We start from the raw sequence: 21,831 nt of genomic DNA on the forward strand, positions 1-21,831 counted from the left end.
TATTGATAGTACAACTGGTTGTCCAAAATCTCTGAATAAGTTTATTCTTTTTGTGCCAGAACTTCACATCTCATTAAACCCTAACCCCCGTATATCCGGGAATTCATTGATATAAAGGTGGCATCACTGGTGAGCACCACTGTTGAGTATAACCTGTTTTGGTTAAATACCATTTGGTAAACCTCAGTTTGGACATGATTTCTTCAGCATCATTGCAAAGATTCATCCAGGTGCTGTGTGCTGTGGCTTCCTTCGTGTGAAATTATAACAGATGACAAATTCTTATGGATGAACAATCATTGCTCCAAATCATCAATGACATATTTGTACTGTTCACTAATTATGTAACAAAATTATGACAATTACATAAGTCTGATTACTTATTTGAATAAATGAGCAAATAAAAGAGCAACACAGCAAACTATATACAAAATTTACATGTCCAACACTGGGTCCAGTCCAGACTGATGGGTCACTCACGCTGTTGGCGTATTGCCTGGACAAGGTCACCCAGCACTTGCAGGAATCCTTGATTAAACACAGTTTCCATCTGTCGTGCTTCACGGGCATCATCCAGGATCAACCGGATATGTTTTTCGCGCTGTGCCCGGTTTAGCTCCTGTTGTGCAACAAAGTTAGCCTCCATCTGACCCATCATGGTCAGATTGTCTTGGTACAGGCTCCTTTTTCTCTTGCCTACAGAAAAATGAAAGTAGAAATGGGAAGTGATTAAAAAAGCAATTGAAGATATGGAGGACATACATTTGGAGCTGGAAGCTACAGGATTAGAAACTTACACGTGGGCCGTGTGCTGGATGTGGAAGCAGAACCTGCTGCCAGTGCCGGTGAGGGCCTTGAGGCTGGTGCCGAGGCCCCGGCCGGTGGTGAGGCCGGGGGCGTGGCCGGTGGTGAGGCCGGGGCCGGGGGCGAGGCCGGGGCTGATGCCAGGATGGAGTAGGTTGGAGGGTTATCCTCAAAGGTGGTGGCCGAACCCTCCTTGCTTAAGGAAAGTGAATCTTGAACAAAGTTCACACACAACTTAAGTACAAGCACAACAAGACATGGCAACTTGCAAAAACACACACACACACACACACATATATATATATATATATATATATATATATATATATATATATATATATATATACATATATACACACACACGGGTTGAAATAGTACGTGCATGTGCTAGTTTGTGCATGTATTATTCGAGCAGCGCACGTAATTTTATACTGCACTAGCACTGGTGCAAGTAACTTTATCCAATTTTTATCAACTACAGTGAGGAAAATAGGTATTTGACCCCCTGTCAGTTTTGCAGGTTTTCCCACCTACAAAGAATGGAGAGGTCTGTAATTTTTATCGTAGGTACACTTCAACTGTGAGAGACAGAATCTAAAAAAAAAAAAAAAAAATCCAGAAAATCACATTGTATGATTTTTAAATAAGTCATTTGCATTTTATTGCATAAAATAAGTATTTGAACACCTACCAACCAGCAAGAATTCTGGCTCTCACAGACCTGTTAATTTTTCTTTAAGAAGCCCTCTTATTCTGCACTCTTTACCTGTATAAACTGCACCTGTTTGAACTTGTTACCTGTATAAAAGACACCTGTTCACACACTCAGTCAATCACACTCCAACCTGTCCACCATAGCCAAGACCAAAGAGCTGTCTAAGGACACCAGGGACAAAACTGTAGACCTGCACAAGGCTGGGATGGACTACAGGACAACAGGCAAGCAGCTTGGTAGAAGACAACAACTGTTATGATAATTTATTAGAAAGTGGAAGAAACACAAGATGACTATCAATCTCCCTCGGTCTGGGATTCCATGCAAGATCTCACTTTGTTTGGTAAGGATGATTCTGAGAAAGCTCACAACTACACAGGAGGACCTGGTCAATGACCTGAAGAGAGCACATGTCCAGGCCCGTTTGAAGTTCACCAGTGACCATCTGGATGATCCAGAGGAGGCATGGGAGAAGGTCATGTGGTCAGATGAGACCAAAATAGAGCTTTTTGGAATCAACTCCACTTACCATGTTTAGAGGATGAGAACAACCCCAAGAAAACAGGTGAAGATCTGTGAGCAGCAATATGGTTTCATGCCGAGAAAGAGCACTACAGATGCAATGTTTGCTCTGAGAATACTGTTGGAGAAGTACAGAGAAGGCCAGAAAGAGTTACATTGTGTGTTTGTGGACTTAGAAAAAGCTTATGACAGGGTGCCAAGAGAAGAGCTGTGGTATTGTATGAGGATGTCTGGAGTGGCAGAGAAGTATGTTAGGGTAGTGCAGGACATGTGCAAGAATAGTGTGACAGCGGTGAGATGCGCAGTCGGAATGACAGACTCATTCATGGTGGAGGTGGGATTACACCAAGGATCAGCTCTGAGCCCTTTCTTGTTTGCAGTGGTTATGGACAGGTTGACAGATGAGATGAGACAGGAGTCCCCATGGACTATGATGTTTGCAGATGACATTGTGATCTGTATTGAGAGTAGAGAGCAAGTTGAGTCTGGTCTGGAGAGGTGGAGATATGCTTTGGAGAGAAGGGGAATGAAAGTCAGTAGAAGCAAGACTGAGTACATGTGTGTGAATGGGAGGGAGCCCAGTGGAATAGTGCAGTTACAAGGAGCAGAAGTGGTGAAAGTAGATGAGTTTAAATATTTGGGGTCAACTGTTGAAAGTAATGGAGAGTGAGAGGTAAAGAAGAGAGTGCAGGCAGGGTGGAGTGGGTGGAGAAAGGTGGCAGGAGTGATTTGTGACCAAAGAATATCAGCAAGAGTGAAGGGGAAAGTTTACAAGACAGTAGTGAGACCAGCTATGTTGTACGGCTTAGAGACAGTGGCACTAACAAAAAGACAGGAGGCAGAGCTGGAGGTGGCAGAGCTGAAGATGTTGAGATTCTCTTTGGGAGTAACAAGAATGGACAAGATTAGGAGTGAACATATCAGAGGGACAGCTCAGGTGGGACGGTTTGGAGACAAAGTCAGAGAGGCGCGACTGAGATGGTTTGGACATGTGCAGAGGAGGGACCAAGGGTATATAGGGATAAGGATGCTGAGGATGGAGCCACCAGGCAAGACGAGAAGAGGGAGGCCAAAGAGGAGGTTTATGGATGTGTTGAAGGAGGACATGCAGGTGGTTGATGTGACAGAGGAAGATACAGAGGACAGGGTGAGATGGAAACGATTGATTTGCTGTGGGGACCCCTAACGGGAACAGTTGAAAGACAAAGAAGAAGAAGATACAATGTGATTTACTGGATTTTTTTTTTTTTAGATTCTCTCACAGTTGAAGTGTACCTACGATAAAAATTACAGACCTCTCCATTCTTTGTAGGTGGGAAAACCTGCAAAACTGACAGGGGGTCAAATACTTACTTTCCCCACTGTACCGTCTTGTGGTTGTCCCAGTATCTCAGAGGATCCTGGGATCTGGCAATATTGGCCTCTACCAGGTATCTCTGCACCTCCTGGATGGCATCAGCTGTGGCACCTGCCACTGCCAGGGGGTCAAATACCTATTTTCCCCACTGTATAAGCACCAGTAGAATGAACCAATAAAGAAATAAATAAGGAAAAAACAATTTCCAGTGTGTTGTCTTCGTATTCCCTGCGTTTTATGACTCTCACACACGGAGCGAGTTGCTGTACTGCATTTGTTGTGGAAAGCTGACAAATGTCACCAGCGGTGCTGTCCCTGGGTTCACAACATCCTCATGAGATGTTCCCAATTCAGGGAGTTTCATTATTTGCTGCAGGAGCTCCAGCTTGAGGACCTCCTGTCCCGTTCGCGCATGCACATGTAAGCAACGGGTAAAAAAAAACAAAAAAACCTGGCTGCTGCTGCGGTTCCTCGCTGTCTCTCCCCTCAAACTCTGTCATCATTGTGTTATAAACCAGTCACCATTTGTTTTATTATACATCTATGTAGTTAATAAAATTATCTTCACGGACGATTAGTTTGCAAGCACGTGAAAAAAAAAAAAACTGGCTGCCGCTGTGGTTCCTCGCTCTCTCTCTCTGCTGTTTGTTTAAATAGCTGTACAGGTTGAATACTTACGGATGTCTCTGAAGTGAATGATGAGCTTTGCCACCAGAGATAAATACTCGTCCTAAAAAAAACAAAAAAAAAAACAAGTGCTCACAAAATGAACAATCAAGAAAAAGACAATCACTGATTCTGTTGTACACTTGTTACTGACTTCATTGTGATCCAAAAATGGAATAACTAATGAAATAATTAGCATCTTACAAAATTGTTGCCCCGACACATATTTATGAACATACTTATCTGACTAAAATGATGTGAAGCAAAATGGGTTTGTGGGTGCAGTGATTTTATTCTGTAAATGTAACCTTTTCTGGTTTCTTTTCTTTAGACCAGACTGCCAAGTGGGACAGGCGTTATCAGAAGTGCCACTGGATTAATGATGTTGTGAGTGGTCGTTGCCTTCCATTTTTTCATTTCATTTCATTTATACAGCACCAAATCACAGCAAAGCTGCCTCAAGGCACTTCACACAAGTAAGGTCTAACCTTACCAACCCCTATAGCAAGCAGTGGTAAGGAAAACCTCCCCCTGATGATATTGAGAAAGAAACCCCAAGCAGACCAGACTCAAAGGGGTGAACTACTGCTTAGGTCATACTAATAAAACATTTTTTAACAATATAGAGGAACATCAAATTTTGAGTTATTAAGTCCACGCAGATGTCCAGAACAGCACCGGTGGTTGGGGGGGGGATTGGGTCTTCAGATCTAGTCTTCCAGCATAGTCCATTTTGCACTGCCATAGTCGACCTTCATTTGCACCTCATTGCACTCATAGCTGCACCTGAAGACCACAGCATGGAGCAAACGCCTCAGGTCTTCCACCTCACAGTCCGTCCGATCCCTTCAGTTCGGATTCATCTGTCATTCGTACGTCAGACAGAGAAAAAAATATTGCGTTTGTAAATCTAATTGGCTGGCTTGTCTATAGAGAATTTTTTTCTAGAACTACCTTTGCTGATTCGCCTCGCATGGCAGCAGCCTGTCATCGGTGTGTGTCTGTGTGAATGGGTGAATGTGAGGCATAACTGTAAAGTGCTTTGACCGACTCATGCAGATGGAAAAGCACTATATACATGCAGTTCATTTACCATATTTCACACGATTTGGCACAATCTCAAAGCTTTCGCCTCAGTAAACGGAAATGTTATTCAGGCTAATTAGTGACTGAAACTTTAAATTCAAAATAAATGGTACAGCCATCTCCTGTAACATTATATAAGTGTGGCCACTAGCAATGACATCATGGCAGATGATCATCACAGTTACGCCGATTGGTCGAAATCTAGCTCAAAGAACCAATAAAAGTGAACCTCCTTTCAAGCGGCAGATAATGCAACATCGGTCTCCTGGACTAGTCACTGGAATTGCAGTGGGACTCCAGTCTTGCTGAAAGTCAGATATGCATGGATGCACTGGGAATTCTGATGCTGGAATGGTACTCTCTATCGCCATCATCAAAACATAAAAGGAAGGATTAGCTTTTGGAAGAATGGTGCTCCCACCCTCCAGGAGAGTTCCACAGAGCATCAATGCCATGGAGCACTAAAATCCAAAACCTTACTAAGAGACTTTATGCTGGGTTTTCATTTCAGTCGTTAACATCTGTCTTTCATGCCTGATATCAACTTCAAACCTTTTATCTGCTGACTTGCCAATGAAATGATGAGAGAATAACACACATCTGAACAGGAAACGGAAAACTGTCCAATTTCTTTTGCTCCCTTAAAATAGGGATAACAGTGCGCTGTAATTCCAACCTTGTTCACATGATCTGGATGCAAATTACCATCAAATTAAACCTGACTGTCCACAAAATAAGCTTTTTTTTTTTACACTTTGATCTTCAATATAAAATGGTAAATATTAAAATTATATATGTAGTTATAAGTGTAGGTGACACGAAAAAATGTGCACAAATAATCACTAAAAATCATGAAATGTTGATATTTTTAAAAAATCCTGAACAATAAAAGTTGATAAGTGCGCAGGTGAAGGATAAACAGTTGTCTGAAGCCTGCACTCTATTTCAGCCCTCAGCCGCAGCCATATTGTTGCTACGTCATCATGAGAACAGCACCTTCTGATTCAAGCTCAAATCAATTGTAAACACAATGGAGGTTGAGCTGTTTTGAAACGATATTTTTTTTTGTCTAGTGTGGAGCTTTTTTTTTTTTTAAGTCAAGTCTGAAGGTGACTAAAGAAGCTGTGGGGGGACAGCCTTATGGTTTTGAGCCTTATTTAGACCACAATAAGGGAGATGAAACCTTGGAGGAAAACCTTCAGTCTGACAACAGTGACGATATTTACTGGCAGATTTCAGAACACAGAATGGTGATTATAAAATAAATAAATAATGCAGGCTTGCAGATAATGCAGATTTTGGGATGCAGGTGGAGATAATAAACTGTTTTGGGGTTTTTTGCCAGCAATTTGGTTGTAATCAACTGATTAAAAAAAGTTTTACTATCTGTGACTTCAGAAAAATGTGATGAGGAAGTGTGGACTTTTTGTTTTCTTTTCTGAGAAATGGGTGCACATATTTCAAATCTGAAAAATTACATGAGGGATTGAAAATATTAGCTATTTTTAAAATAAATAGTTTCCTTCTTGAATACAATTAATGTACTGTACGTGGGTAGCCTAACACATTAAATATTAAAACCATTCACATAAGGAGTAAATAATATAATCTTACCTGTCCATTTCAGTGAGATAATCTTTAGTCTGATGAAAATTTTTCCACCTTTAAAAACGTCTGAAAATAATTTATTCCTTATTTTCTGGCTGAAGAAAAGTCCCTTTGTCACACGGGAGTTTGGTGCCAGGTTAATTGCAGCTGATGGGTTGAGTCTCTGCTGTACCAATCCGGGAACGGCACAGTCAGCTACAGGTGTAATCCAATGACTGCGTGTGTGGCTGATGGTTAGCGTCTCTGCTGTTAACGGAGCCTCCCGTTCTTACACCGCTTTGCGATGCAAGTTGAAAGACTCACAGTCCCTCATCTGCATAACATCTCATTCTGCACGCGATGAATGAGATGTCAGAAACCCATGAGCCATGAGATGTCAGAATCCCATGAGCCACAAAACAATAAAACAAAATAATGTGAAAATAATCAGTTTTGCCTCCGTGTTGAGTGGAGAAGCCGCAGACACCGTGCGTGCGCGCTCGTCAATACAAGTGTTCCACTTGCCAAACAAAAGGATTTTGCTGGTGAGAATGAATCATTCTAACATCGAAAACACCGTGTAGCAACAATCCAAACCACTCGGTGGAAACGGGGCTGTCAGTAGCTTGTAAAAATAAATTAATAAATAAATTAATTAATTAGTTAACTGGGCTATTCAGAGAATGGTTCCAGCACCAATGCCTTTTCCTCCGTCTTCTCCAATGTTGAAATTTGCCCGGAGGTTCCTGGTTTTCAGTGGTGTGCAGTTCAAAATCCAAATATTTATCTTTTAAGTAACTACTGGAAAAGATCAATCGAATTTTAGTCGTAAATACTCAAAAAACATTATATCGTGTCACCTACACTTTAATGTCCAACTACTTGAGGATGCAAGAAAAAGATGAAGGTGGTTCTTACCCTGGATTTGGCTTTGCTGTAAATATGGTTCTCCATGTCCTTGCTGGACTTAGTGTGACCAGTTCCTGCCTTCCTCACTTCTTTCTCACTGGAACGAGATGCCACAATCACCTGATGTTATCTCAGATACACAGTATCCCCATGTCATATCACATGATAAATCCTATCGGGCTAAAAACCATCAGCTGGATGGTTAAATCTTACGGCCCAGTCACACGGCACTAACGAAGGACAAAGAAGCCCAAACAAAACAAGAAATCTGGACTTTCACTGACTTTCGTTGGCATTGTTGAACCTTCGCGCAGCTTCGTTCCCGCAGCTGGCACTTCTTCTGGATTTTTAAACTGTCAAAAAATTTGAACGAATGCCACCAAAAACAATTCATCCATATTTTGTTTTGCTGTCGTTCTTTTTGGTTTCTTATCATTTGCTTAGTTTATGTAACGTTAGCATTTACGTAATTTGATTTCGTTCAACCAGCTGACTGTTTTCATACAGTACAGAAGCTGGTTTGTGAGCGCTGCTGTGGTGGAGAGATGGTGCTGGTGTGTGATGTGGGGCTTCTGCCGCTGCATGTGATGGGGTGACTGCGGCTGGTGTCATGTCGTGGTGCTGGCCGGCCAGGAAGAATTTGTCGGCCTCCTCCGCCAGTGCACGGCTGTCCGTGAACGTGGTGTTGGCCAGTGCTGCATGCATCTGAGAAGAGGGTTGTTGCACAAAAAGTCTGGCTGGTGTCCTCTTGGGAACTGCAGCATTCTGTCCATGAACTCTGAAGCGCTTGCTGTCTTCCAGCCTGCGCAGACAGAAGAGCCTGCTGGCCCTATCAGCATGTGACAGTTCAAAGGTTTTGAGGAGGTGATCTTGATGGCTGTGTATTTGTTCGCAGCAGCGGGCTTTGCAGGAGCGCAATCCGCCTCGTTGCCATGGAGCTCAGGGCCGACATAACGGAATAATATTTTGTGTTGTCTGCTGTGATCTCTCATAGCAAACTGTGCCTCGGTTTGTGCAAACCAGGCGACAGTTTACAGAAACTGTTATATGGCTGGGGGTGCCTGGCTGCCGGTTTGTTTCTGTCTTTTGGTTTTCCTCCCAGGTGGCGTGCATTTGGGACTGAGTGGCTGTGTTGCTGAGGCTGTCAGGACCTCACCCTGATCACCTGCGACTCGTCAGGACTCACAGCTGTGGCGCATCTGGATGGATTGGAACATGTTGGCATTTAAGACTGGAGTGCACAGTGTGTATTTGCCAGAGACTCGACCTTGTGACCAGACGGGTGAGATCTTCGTCTTGGGAGCCATCTCATCAACAGCGGATGCTGAGAACGTCCAGGTTTGATGCACAGTCTGTGAAAGAGGAGGGGGTGAGGTCTCACGCTCTTCAGCACACTTCCTGAGGTACGTTAGATTTTGTGACTAACAGTTATACAGTCAGTAAATGTGGTGTCCCTCACACCTTATTGTATTGAGCTGTTTGTTAGTCATGTATCAGCTTCCACTGCGGTGGAGTTTTGTGAACTGGATGTTCCATGCCTGCAGGTTTGGAAGCTGATCAGTAATCAAGCCAGGAAGTGTTTGCTGTTTGTACACCTTTAAGTGTTCTGTGTGTAGAGTGTGGACTCACATAATGGTTCCTTCTTTCACAGACTCGGTTGTTGCGGCCACCTGGGGGGTGTCGGCGGGGTCCTTGGGTCCGAAACAGCTTCTGGCTCCGGACCGTTAGCGCTGCTGGGAGCGCACCACGCCAGGCCGCACCTTTTTGTTATTATATTTTCACTGTTATGTATTAAATTCAGTTAGCCTTTGTACCGTGCTCTGCTTATTTCATACTGGGTCCTTCAAACGCTGGTCGGTTCTCCGAGCTGCGTCCGACACATAACAGAAACGTGACTTTGAGCATCAAGTCTGGAAAAAGGTTTCAGCAGACATTTGCGTGTGAACAGCTTTGATCCACAGAGGTGTGACATATGAAAACAGAAAACCCAGTGTGATCGCAAAAAGCTGCATTCTTTTCTGAACAATGTTTCAGTCACTGAATTATATACCATAGTCCTTTTGTGTGCGCGTGTACGTGTGCTACAACACAGCCAAACACTGAATGCATTCATCAAGAGTGAATCAGCTGGAGAGAAGGTGAAGCATGTGCCCGATCCATGTACCCAGTGCCTGTGCGTGCGTGATCAGAATTGGTAATCAAACCCGCACGCGTGCGTGACTGACTGCTTGATCACACGGCCGCAGCCCAATGATCGGAAACACCAGGGTTTTGGATAAAAGGCAGATATTTCTCTCTCTCCCCGATATTTTCTACGTTTTTTGGGGGGGACACACAGAAGGACTCTGAACTTTGCAATCTGATGCTCCCTGACAGGGAAGCAGTATGTCCTGCTGTACATCTATAAACATGAGTGCCGTTTGCTTTACCATTTTGAGAACGGAGCGCATTTCTACAAAAAAAAAAAAAAAAACGCGAAAAACACTGAGTATTTCGGGCATACAGACAGCTATTAGAGTTTTGGTATTTAAGAAATATTTGGCGTGTTTGCAGTGTGTATTATTTTGGTGGAGTGTGGAGCGCCAAGTCCTGGAACACAGAGCAGGATACAGACACACACTGCCCCAGCAGTGGCTCCCAGAGCGTTTTGTTTAACGCATTAAGAGCAACGTTAGCTTCGGTTTTGTTTTGTTCCTCTTTCCTTCTTTTTGATTGATTCACAGGCTATTTGATGATGGCAAAAGTCAAAAGCTCATTTATCCACCTTTTCTCAATGATTTGTGACTTTTTTTACTTTTTCCCCTTCGTTCAGGAATCGTCGTATGTCATGTGACCGGGCCATTAAATACAATTTTGTGCCTTTATAATAAATACTGTTATATCAAACCATGTGAATTTGAAGAGTAATTTATTTTATATATGCTAACTCTAAAACCTGAGTAAATACAACTTGATGTTCTTGAAAATTGCAGAACTCCTAAAAAACATAATTTTTTTACAAAGACCATTTGAATCATTTAAATGTTCTTTTTATTACATAGTAGACTGTGTATGTCCTAGACCAAAACTCTTCAAACTAAGACCTACCCATTAAAACGAAACCTCCTAAATCCAAGCCCTAACCACCTAAAACCAAGACTGAAACCAAAATTTTTAACTAAATTTGTCACTTGAGAAATATATTTCTTCTTCTCCTTCACAGTGTGTTGAATCCTCACCTAAGCTCAGTTCTTAGTGCTAACCACTAAGAAACTGAATGATTTTATTATCACTCACGTGATACTTTCCAACATCTAGAATAGACGTTATCCATATTCTGGGTTTGCATGGAAAAACAGTCATTCCCACAATAGAAAACATATTGCTTTAAGTTCACTTTTATCCTTTCCTTTTCCAACTCTTGCTTTTTTAGCCACTGCTTATCAGTTAACATGTTTGTGCATGCACAGGCTGTAGCTCTAGTGTGTATACCATAGAACAGTGGAAAGGTCTCAGACATGAAAAGCATAAGTAAAACTTTAATTCATATGAGTGACTGCCCAAAGCACATCAGCTAACATTATGTAAAAATAAGTCATAAAAATGTTGAGTGGGATTTTAGAAACAGAGCTAAAACTCATCTTTGGAATATGCTGGAAAAAAAAAAATTGATGTCGCCAAATTTTCTTTCAATTTTATGATTGGTGTTCCTCAATTTACAACAAATAGGGTGTAATATACCTTGATTTTTCTCATTTTGAATTTAATTCTATTATTGCCACATAAATGAGGTGAAACAACAAAAAGTATTGTGGTAGGCTCACTCAGCCGTCTGTTTCAGCTGGTCTTTGTAGCATCACAAGGGGCCAACAGGAACTCATTTTCCCATGTTCAGTTCTGGAGGTCACAGCTGGAGAACAAGTACCGTGTTTTGACATAAAGGACCTTACAACTGTCCACCGTGATGCGTGTGTGTGTGCTTGCTGTCCTCACGTGGAAATACATAAAAACATATATTGCTTTTGCGACAGGCCGGACAGTGAGCACGCTGTGCACACTGACACACCAAATAAATCACTTTCAGTTGGGTATCAGCAAAAATACGCTGTAACAAATGCTGTTTTGTCAGTTATTTCTGTACTTTTTTCGCCGTAATTAAGATGACAAAAATCTCTTCTATACATCATCTTTCAGGCTTTTTACGTTCCCATTGTAAGAGAGCGATTGTAGCGTAGTGGTAAAGTTTCCGTCTGTTAATCAGAGCTTTTGTAAATTGCAGGTTCGAATCCTGCGAGTGGCATTTATTTTTTATTTAACCAGGGTTACTTAACTGCAGGGTTCTGTATTGCATCCCCTTTTATTTATTATTTATATCAACCCAGCGATTTTCACTAATTATACACCAATATCTACTCTCTCATGTCTGGTGATTGCAGTAATTATTTATATGGACGGCTGGACACAATAAGACATAATGAAAGAGCACTGCTTCATTCATGTCATTTCATGGCTGGACGTCTGTGGCCATGGGTCATCTACAGCAGAACACACAGTTCATACTTTTATTCTCAGCTTGATAAGAGGGATTCAATTCATTGCAGTGTTTTTTATGGTGTGTGGTTTTATTTTTTTCCACCACAGCAGTGGTGCGATGTGGTTTCACACATTCCAGCTGCTCGCACAGTGTTAATAACTGGATAGATAGACAAACAGGCATAAAATTAGAACCTCCATCCAATTTTGGTGGTGAAGGTAAATCCATAACAGAAAAATGAGAGTGACTGAGGCATTTGTGATTTAGATATAATGCAAAATGTACCACAAATGCGCTTTCAATATTAAATTCAAATGTCCACAAAATCCACAATCCGGATCAGATCTGGATCAAACTTTATCAGGCAACAGTGAGTGCCAGTCTGCACCTCACTTTCAAATATGAGCATGATTTGGGTGCGTTTGATTAGAATTTAGTGTAAAATATACATTAAATGGGGTTTTCAATGTTAATTTTTAGATGTCCACAAATCCGTAATGCGGATCAGATTCGGACAAAACTTTGTCAGTCATTAAAGGATACCATCCTACATAATGCTTTCAAATATTAAAGAAATTAGACCTATCTTTGACAGAGTTACGAATTTTTGAATAGTTGTTCAATCTTAAAGGATAAGGATTTTTCCAAATTTCTAAGTTTTTTCCTGAATTTTGACCTGTGACCTTGAAGACTGAATCAGTTATTCTCTATCAGGATAAGACTCTTCAGTAAAAATTTCATAACACTATATGAAAAATTGTGGGTTACAGGCTGTTCAAACAGATAAACAGGTGAAAATGACAGATGACATCTGAAAAGGTTGTAAGCTGATGTTGCAATTATTTTTTTTTTTAAGGAGACACATATAAAAACACAGCGTGTAACAAATTACATATGGAATGTGGATCACAAATTTAATAGTTACATTTTGGTGCCAGATCAAAAAGGGAAGCCATAATTATTATTTTAAAAATAAATACATTTGAGTACAAGTGTACATTCAGGGACCCAAAGGGCAAATTTCTTATTGTAACAGGGACAATTGACTTTTCTCCCCATGCTACGTATATAAAATAATTATTTTGTAGCGGATTAATCATTTTCTCTCAGACTTTTTGACTGATGAAACCACGTCTAATCACTTCCAGAATCACAGAGGAATATACAGCTGCAGCTTTTTTCTCTCTCTCCTGCACTTTATGAGGTGGAGAATGCATTTGGAACAGTCTAAAAGATAACTATTTGTAATATTTATATTGTAATAGTTTGGTAAAACTGTTGCATTTCCATTCCTTCTTATGAGTATATCTAAAATTATGTTTGTTATAGATTTAACATCTTGTCATAATCGTTAAAGCAAGAGTTGGTAGTCCTGGAGAGCTCGCAAGAGACCGAGGAAGATTTGAAAGTAGCACTTCCTCTAGGTTCCCCTCCCCCTACCTCTTCAGCACTCCGTCCTAAACAACGCCCCCACAAACTTGAACGGGCATTGACTCACTGAACTATACATTACATGGAATGGGCCCGATCAATCACTGTACCTTGACTGACTGGTGAGGCGTGAAGCCAGCGGAAGTACAGAAAACGCCATCTTGTGTCCCCCAGAACTTCGAACGCCGATATAAAAAAGACGCTCGTCGTACACGCACAATTTAGATTAATAATTGCCGATTTAGCTTTGTTTGATTTGATTTAGCTTTGTTTGCACCGCAATTAATTGCACAAATCGTGATACTCGTGAAAATCGTGGGAGAGAACTTACATTTCACAGGTATGTCCCAGCCATATGCTTTCATGTTTGTTTGTTAATCAAACTGATCCTTGAGTAGATAAATGTAGATACCATAATTTTTTGAATCTTTCAGCATTCACATCAACAAACCCGAACCTTGATGTTCAGTTTTGCTTTATTATTATGAGTTTTCCATGAAGTTGACAGGCCAGATTCAGTAATAATTATTCAGTAATATACATATAATACATATATTATACAGTAAAACATATAATATATATAATAATATAATATATAATATTACAATCTATAATATATGTAATATAATAATAATACATATATTATAGGGATGTGAATCGTACAACAACTCACGATTCAATTCGATTCCGATTCTTGGGGTGACGATTCAATTCAGAATTGATTTTCGATTCAAAGAGCTCTGAGAAATAGTTGTATTACTTAAAAAAATGTTTATGTTTAAGAAAATGCAGCTTTACAAGGTTAATCAAGTGATTCTAGGTGTAATTATACTTATCTGCTTTGCTCGTTCGGAGTTGGCTGGCAGTTTAGCGACGCGCTGGTCAGTAGTCGGCAGACACCGCTGCCCCCCTCTTTTAGCTCTGGGTCATAGCGTAGCATGTGGGCTTGTGGATTTAAGTGTTTCCGAAGTACTTGACTTTCATTTTGCAGATTCTGCACACTACATAAGTCATGTCAAGCTCCTTCTTACGCAGCAAAAAATAAAATCCAAAATGCGCCCAAACATTTGCCTTCAGCAAAGACGGTGCTGGCTGAATTAGCTCTTTGTCCGCCATGCTAAGCTACAGCCACTGAACTCTGCAGCGCACAAATGTTTGAAGCATGCCGGACCACCCCCCCCTCACGGGGACGCTGTAGTACGGAAGCCGTTGCCTGACAAACAGTACACGCAGCGAGTAAGCAAGATTATGTTTAAAAAATGCTTTTAAAAAAATCGATTCTTGGACATTTTGGATTGATTCAGAATCGTAATAAATAAGAATCGCGATTCGGACATGAATCGATTTTTTTCCGACACCCCTAATATATTATATAATACATAATACATATGATATACATTCTGAAATTTTCAGCCTCTAACTTGGTCTGGCTTCTTTGAAAATGTCAACTTCTATAGAGCATTATCAAATAATATTACTATACTATTCTTTATTTTGGATCCAAATAAGATGCTACTCCATCTGATGATGAAAGTGCGTACACGCTCTGTACATACATAAAAAGGTATTTTTCAAAATGTGTTAATCAGATGCTGTAAAGTTTTGAAATGTAAACAACTCATTTAAAATACTCATTTAAAAAAACTCATTTAAAATAACTCATTTAAAATTGGGCCAGTGCTCTAGTTGTATTTATGTATGTATCTATCTTTTGTTGTTTCAGACACTAAAGCTGTCACATAGTTAATTTTCAATTTGATAGAGTGTACATTGACATGTGTTAATGGATTGACTGCTTTACATCAACTGTGATTGTGATTTGTTGCAATGTTCCTACTTCTGCAAAACTAAAAGACATTCTAATATTTACTTTAACTAATGTGCCGAAAAAGTGCTGATGTCCAAGTCTTCCGCAATTCCTGTGCTAGTCAGACGACATACCGGATCAAGACAGCGTCCAGTTTAGAAATGAATGGCACATTCCACTGTTACAGTTGTTTTTGTCATGGAAAGAGGAGCGGAGGAATCCAGCGCGTCGCGGCTGAGCCGCATGGCGCAAAGCAACGCCGTGATGAAGCCTCACAGGACATGTCCAGCTCATGCTCAATTTCTCGGATATTCACACGACTGAAAAGCAACCGGAAGCCGTCTGAAAGCCATCCTGAGAGACCAACACGGAGGTGGTTTTGTCCCGCGCCATGAGTGGCACGATGGCGCATTCATCCACTTCTTTTTCCATGAAAAAAACTCCTGTAACAGTGGAATGTGGCGAAAAAGTGCTGATGTCCACGCCTTCTGCCTTTTTGTGAAAGTCAGACGACGTCCCGGATCAACAAAGCCTTCACGTTGGAAATGATCTGGTTGTTTCAGCGGGGTGTCAGCCTGTCGATCGGCGCTCGGAGCGCGCCGCGCTCTCAGACGCTGTGGGCGGTCTTTAAACCGGCTGGAGCACTCCTTAATCTGTGTAATCCCCATAAAATCGTCCCTGAAAGCCATATTAATGTTCCGAATGGTGTTCACCTGGAGGTCTCTCACAGTTTCAGGAAAAAATTGATGCAGCAAAGCTCCAAATCATTCCGCCATTTCCTTAACGACGAGAGGGGTGGACCAGTGCTCACTCAAAGCCTGCTCACAGGCGAATGACGCAACCGACAGGTGTGAAAAAACTCACACATGCGCACGAAGGTTCAAGCTTGGCTGATGCAATCACACGTGATTCAAATCCATATGGTTTTTGAAAAAAATAAAAAGGTCCGATACTTTTCTAACAGACCTCGTATACTGCCACGTCTGTTGGGATTTTCCTTCAACTGCGGACCAGTTAGGCATTTTTAAAGGTTGAAATAAAATCATTTGATTTGCTTTATAAAATGCATACTGGCAAATGATCATGCACTGAACAGTGATGAATTCAGAAAACACACAAGAGAGAAGCAGATGCATATTGACATTTACCAATTATTTAAATTTTTCCACAATTATGAACAATCACAGGAGAGAACCATTATGAGCTATGTCTTGGTTAACAGATTAAAAGGCTAGAGGCTATGCATGCAATATGCAATAAAATTAATTTTTTGGAAATTCAATTTTACCACCCACACAGGAGAGAAGCAATTTATGAAAAAGTGTAATTTCAGTACTTCCACAGTAGCATGCCCCCAGACACCCCTAGGTGACATGCGTCATTGGCGTATGTATCGCATGCCTTTAGCACGCTTCACGCGGCTCGCGCCTGCGGTGCTCGCTTGTCCAGGCAACCAGCTTTTCCTATAGGACAAGTACACTAAAAAGCTTAATGTCAATGCCTGGTATAGTTAAGTGATCTGACTGTGGGGCTGTAGGAAGTTCCTCGCTCTCCCCTCAAACTCTCATAATGGTGTTAAAGGACCAAAAAAAGGACATAGATCCTGCTCACAGGCTGATTGCCAGAGGCAGGACATGTCCACATCAAGTGTAACTCCAGACACCTCCACATTTACTCACGGACGCTGCGTCCGCCTGCGCAGATGCAGCCGCGGTCAAAGAAAGATAAACTATAACAAAAATCAGACCGTAGCCCTACACAAGAACAAATATAAACTAAAAGAGAAATCAGAGTGCAGCCTTGCATGCGACGAGTGGAACTTTCAATGCTCTTCTACATTTGAGTTCTGGAACTTTACAGCGTTTTGTCATCCAGAAAACACTTCTTGACCACACAGACTAGTTAAAAAAACCTTATTGTCTGGATCTGCATGTGGTTTGGCACAAGTTTCAGATTAGCACACTTAGCGTTAGCTTAGCACCGTCGACACAATGACGAGGAAGAATCTCTCACATCTGAGCGACCACTTTCTGTCTGAACTGAGGACTTCTCCATTCGCTGTCCTGTCCCGGAGCCTCCATGGGAAAAAAGAAAATGAACAGCTTTCTACAACAAAAACAGCCAAGAACTAAACAAAAGCGAAGAGGAATGAACCACAGACTGTCTGACTCTCACGAGCGACACTCTGAGCAGGGTGTGTTTGTCCTTTTTACGTCACTTCCTGTTTCCCCTCAAAGCACCGGTGTTGCCAGATTTGCCGATCCCGCGTTTGCGGAGTCAGGTACTGAAATTTCCCCCTTACCAGATTAGTATATTTTTTCGGAGTGACTATTTTCACCGTACGGTGGAAATACTCTCGTAAACTATTCTCACCGTACGGTGATACTAGTATGTCAGTCTATTTTCACCGTATGTATCAACCAATCACATGCCAGGCAGAAACTGTGACGTAGTATCCGGTCCAGTTTGAACCGACCTCATTTCTAGTATTAGACCAATAGCGTGTGGACGTGATACTTTAAGCTGAGAGTAGGACTGCACCTATCGAATATTTTTGGAATCGGATATTCTATCGATTATTTTATCGAGTAAAAAAAAAGCTGCCTGTTGATAAAAACTCTTACCAAATCTGAATTAAAGCTTTTTCTAATCATTAAACATGGCTCATTTAAAGTGCGCGTCCTTTCGCTTCATCTGCGAAGGTAGAGAACGGCTAGTGGAACAAAATGGGTTTTTTTTTTAATATATACAAACACACTGCTTCACTTAAAATGCGCAATAAGTCCGTTTCAGACGATCCGCGCGAACCCTTTCTCTTAAAAGGCTTTATTTTACTCAACATGTGGCTTTGCAAACTCGTAGCATCGCTTGCTACATTACGGCTACACAGCGCTATGGTCTTCTGTGTTTTTTGTGGGAGTGTTACAGCGCCACATACAGGCCTGGCGTATGTACTACAGCTTTAAACGAAGCCTCGATGCAAATAATTCGCCTCGAACATTTTTTGTAATCGAATTATTCGAATTACTCGATGATTCGTTTCAGCCCTAGTTGAGAGATTTTGTTGATCAGAGTAATATTATAGACTGTAGAGGAATGGCGAACCAAGAATCAAATACAAGTACAAATGAAATTGTGGGCTTGTAAATCACTGTACTGTGAAAGTGGCTTATTATTATTAGCATAGTCTAAATTAATAATACAGAGATAACTATACGCTGGCTATTATCACCATAGGGTGAAAATAATTATGTTATTCCATGATCAGAAATTATCACGTTATTCCGAGATATGAATCTATCACGTTATTTCATAATATGAAATTATCACATTTCGAATTATGAATTTATAATGTTATTTTTTGATAAACATTTATCACGTTATTTCATGGTATTTTTACGTTATAACGTGAAAACATCAATATGGTTTTACTTTGATACACAGCCAATATACCTGTTCTGCTATTCTGCCACTAGAGGGCGGTAGAATACCAGTAAAGGGCGCTACTTATCTAAGGCTGTTTGCTTTTTTTTTTTTTTTTTACTCTGATTATAGTGAAAACAAATAGCAAAAGTATTGGCTCATGCTTTTTATTGATCCTTAAATCCCCCTACATCACAGATGAGCCATGTTCCTTGACTGAACCTGGGAAGTGTTGAAGCGCTGAATTACCTGAATAGCCTACATATCATGAAATAACATGATAAATGCTTAACACTAAATAACGTGACAGTTGCCTATCTCAGAATAACGTGATAATTTCTTATCTCAGAATAACGTGATAGTTGCATTTCATGAAATAACATGATAGTTTCTTATCTCGGAATAATGTGTTAATTTCATATCACGAAATAACGTGATAATTTCTCGTTATAATGTGAAAATAGCGCATCATGAAATAACATGATAATTTCATATCACAAAATAACGTGATAAGTACCACGTTATAACGTGATATCACGTTATAACAAGAAATGTTTCACGTAATTACATGATACTGAGACAAATACGTATATATTAGGGCTTGGCAGCTCAGAGCCTCCGTAGCTGGCAGCTCCACGTCGCTGTATAATTTGACTCAATAACATGTAATAACGCGAAAGGTTTCATGTTATAACGTGATATTTATTACGTTATAATGTGATATCTATCACGTTATTTCGTGATGCACAACTATCATGTTATTTCATGATATGGTATTTTCACGTTTTATCGTGAAATTATGTTATTTCGTGATAAGAAATTATCACGTTATTCCGAGATATGAATCTATCACGTTATTTCATAATATGAAATTATCACGTTATTTCGAATTATGAAATTAACATGTTATTTTGTGATAAACATTTATCACGTTATTTCATATTTTTACGTTGTAACGTGAAAACATCAATATGGTTTTACTTTGATACACAGCCAATATACCTGTTCTGCTATTCTGCCACTAGAGGGCGGTAGAATACCAGTAAAGGGCGCTACTTATCTAAGGCTGTTTGCTTTTTTTTTTACTCTGATTCAAGTGAAAACAAATAGCAAAAGTATTGGCTCATGCTTTTTATTGATCCTTAAATCCCCCTACACCACAGATGAGCCATGTTCCTTGACTGAACCTAGGAAGTGTTGAAGTGCTGAATAGCCTACATATCATGAAATAACATGATAAATGCTTAACACGAAATAACGTGATAGTTGCATATCTCAGAATAACGTGATAGTTGCATATCATGAAATAACATGATAGTTTCTTATCTCGGAATAACGTGATAATTTCATATCACGAAATAACGTGATAATTTCTCGTTATAACGTGAAAGTACCGTATCACGTTATAACGTGATAAATATCACGTTATAACATGAAACTTTTCACGTAATTACATGATACTGAGACAAATATAGGGCTTGGCAGCTCAGAGCTTCCGTACAATATGCTTCCATACTTTCTGCACACAGAAAGGGTAAAACCAGTACAGAACAAACCTCATGTTTTCTTTTCGCAGATGTCAGTTTATTTTTCTCCTTTAATGAACTTTATTAAAGAAAGAAAATAAAAAAAATAAAAACAACTACTACTTCTATTGCGTTTAACAGCTGCTAACGTCTGTGTCGGTCGTCGTAGCATTCACTGTTAAACTCTCCTGATCAGTTGTCTCCCGCTGCTGCTTCATTCTGATAACATTTCAAGGTATCTTGTTGTATGGCTGGGGGGGCCTGGCTGCCGGTTTGTTTGTCATTTGGTTTCCTCCCAGGTGGCGTGCATTTGGGACTGAGTGGCTGTGTTGCTGAGGCTGTTAGGACTTCACCCTGATCACCTGCGACTCGTCAGGACTCACAGCTGAGGTGCATCTGGAGGGATTGGAGTATGTTGGCATTTAAGACTGAAGTGCACAGTGTGCATTGGCCAGGAACCCGACCTTGTGACCAGACGGGTGAGATCGTCGTCTTGGGAGCCATCTCATCAGCAGCGGACGCTGAGAACGTCCAGGTTTGATGCACGGTCTGTGAAAGAGGAGGGGGTGAGGTCTCACGCTCATCAGCACACTTCCTGAAGTACGTTGGATTTTGTGACTAACAGTTATACAGTCAGTAAATGTGGTGTCCCTCACACCTTATTGTATTGAGCTGTATGTTAGTCATGTATCAGCTTCCACTGCGGTGGTGATTTGTGAACGGGATGTTCCATGCCTGCAGGTTGGAAGCTGATCAGTAATCAAGCCAGGAAGTGTTTGCTGTTTGTACACCTTTAAGTGTTCTGTGTGTAGAGTGTGGACTCACATAATGGTTCCTTCTTTCACAGACTCGGTTGTTGCGGCCACCTGGGGGGTGTCGGCGGGGTCCTTGGGTCCGAAACAGCTTCTGGCTCCGGACCGTTAGCGCTGCTGGGAGCGCACCACGCCAGACCGCACCTTTTATTATTATTATCACTGTTATGTATTAAATTCAGTTAGCCTTTGTACCGTGCTCTGCTTATTTCATACTGGGTCCTTCAAACGCTGGTCGGTTCTCCGAGCTGCGTCCGACACATAACAGTAGTCTCTGGCCAAACATCACGGACCCAGCGGTAGCAGAGACGGTAACGCGCCGGGAAGGCGGCAGCAGACGTTCAGTGGTTATCCGGATCAGTTGCGGGGCTCTCCGCCCGGAAGGTGCGTGTTTGAGAACCCATTACTGGATACTAATTTGTGCTCTCTTGCAGCCGTGTCCTGTGTTTGTGCCTTATCCGTGGGTCGTGGTGGAGTGTGACTGGCGACAGCTTCGCGTCACACTCCGACCGGATAAGAGGTTTAAACGGGAGCTGCAAGAGTGCGGTTGTAATGGGTTCACGCGCACGGCGGAGCTCTGTTAGCACGGGTCGCTGGGCTTCCTGTGCTACAGTCGTAGCCCCGTTTCCCCGGATAAAAGGTAACTACTGCGTCTGTTGTTTCAGCTCCGGCG

At 41.2% G+C, this 21,831-nt stretch overlaps 1 protein-coding gene across 1 annotated transcript; it reads right to left on the bottom strand.

Moving 5' to 3' along the window:
• Positions 1–17,596, bottom strand: LOC117528298 (mediator of RNA polymerase II transcription subunit 15-like). Its single transcript, XM_034190911.1, has 5 exons — positions 17,411–17,596; positions 7,656–7,743; positions 4,077–4,128; positions 798–1,016; positions 1–696 (listed from the first exon to the last, which is right to left on the bottom strand). The coding sequence occupies exons 1-5, from the start codon at positions 17,476–17,478 to the stop codon at positions 473–475; spliced, it is 651 nt and encodes a 216-aa protein (XP_034046802.1). The 5' UTR covers positions 17,479–17,596; the 3' UTR covers positions 1–472.
• Between the last annotated feature and the right edge of the window lie 4,235 nt (positions 17,597–21,831).

This window comes from Thalassophryne amazonica, chromosome 16 (genome assembly GCF_902500255.1).
Source record: "Thalassophryne amazonica chromosome 16, fThaAma1.1, whole genome shotgun sequence".
In the NCBI taxonomy this organism is placed as follows: domain Eukaryota; kingdom Metazoa; phylum Chordata; class Actinopteri; order Batrachoidiformes; family Batrachoididae; genus Thalassophryne; species Thalassophryne amazonica.

Bases quoted from the DNA above. Each gene is read 5' to 3' on its own strand.
- LOC117528298 (XM_034190911.1), bottom strand. From the start codon at position 17,478: ATGGAGGCTCCGGGACAGGACAGCGAATGGAGAAGTCCTCAGTTCAGA. The intron at 7,744-17,410 runs GTGAGAGATTCT...ATCTCGTTCCAG, and splicing joins CAGAAAGTGGTCGCTCAGAT to TGAGAAAGAAGTGAGGAAGG. The intron at 1,017-4,076 runs GTAAGTATTCAA...ACTTTGTTCAAG, and splicing joins CATTCACTTCAGAGACATCC to ATTCACTTTCCTTAAGCAAG.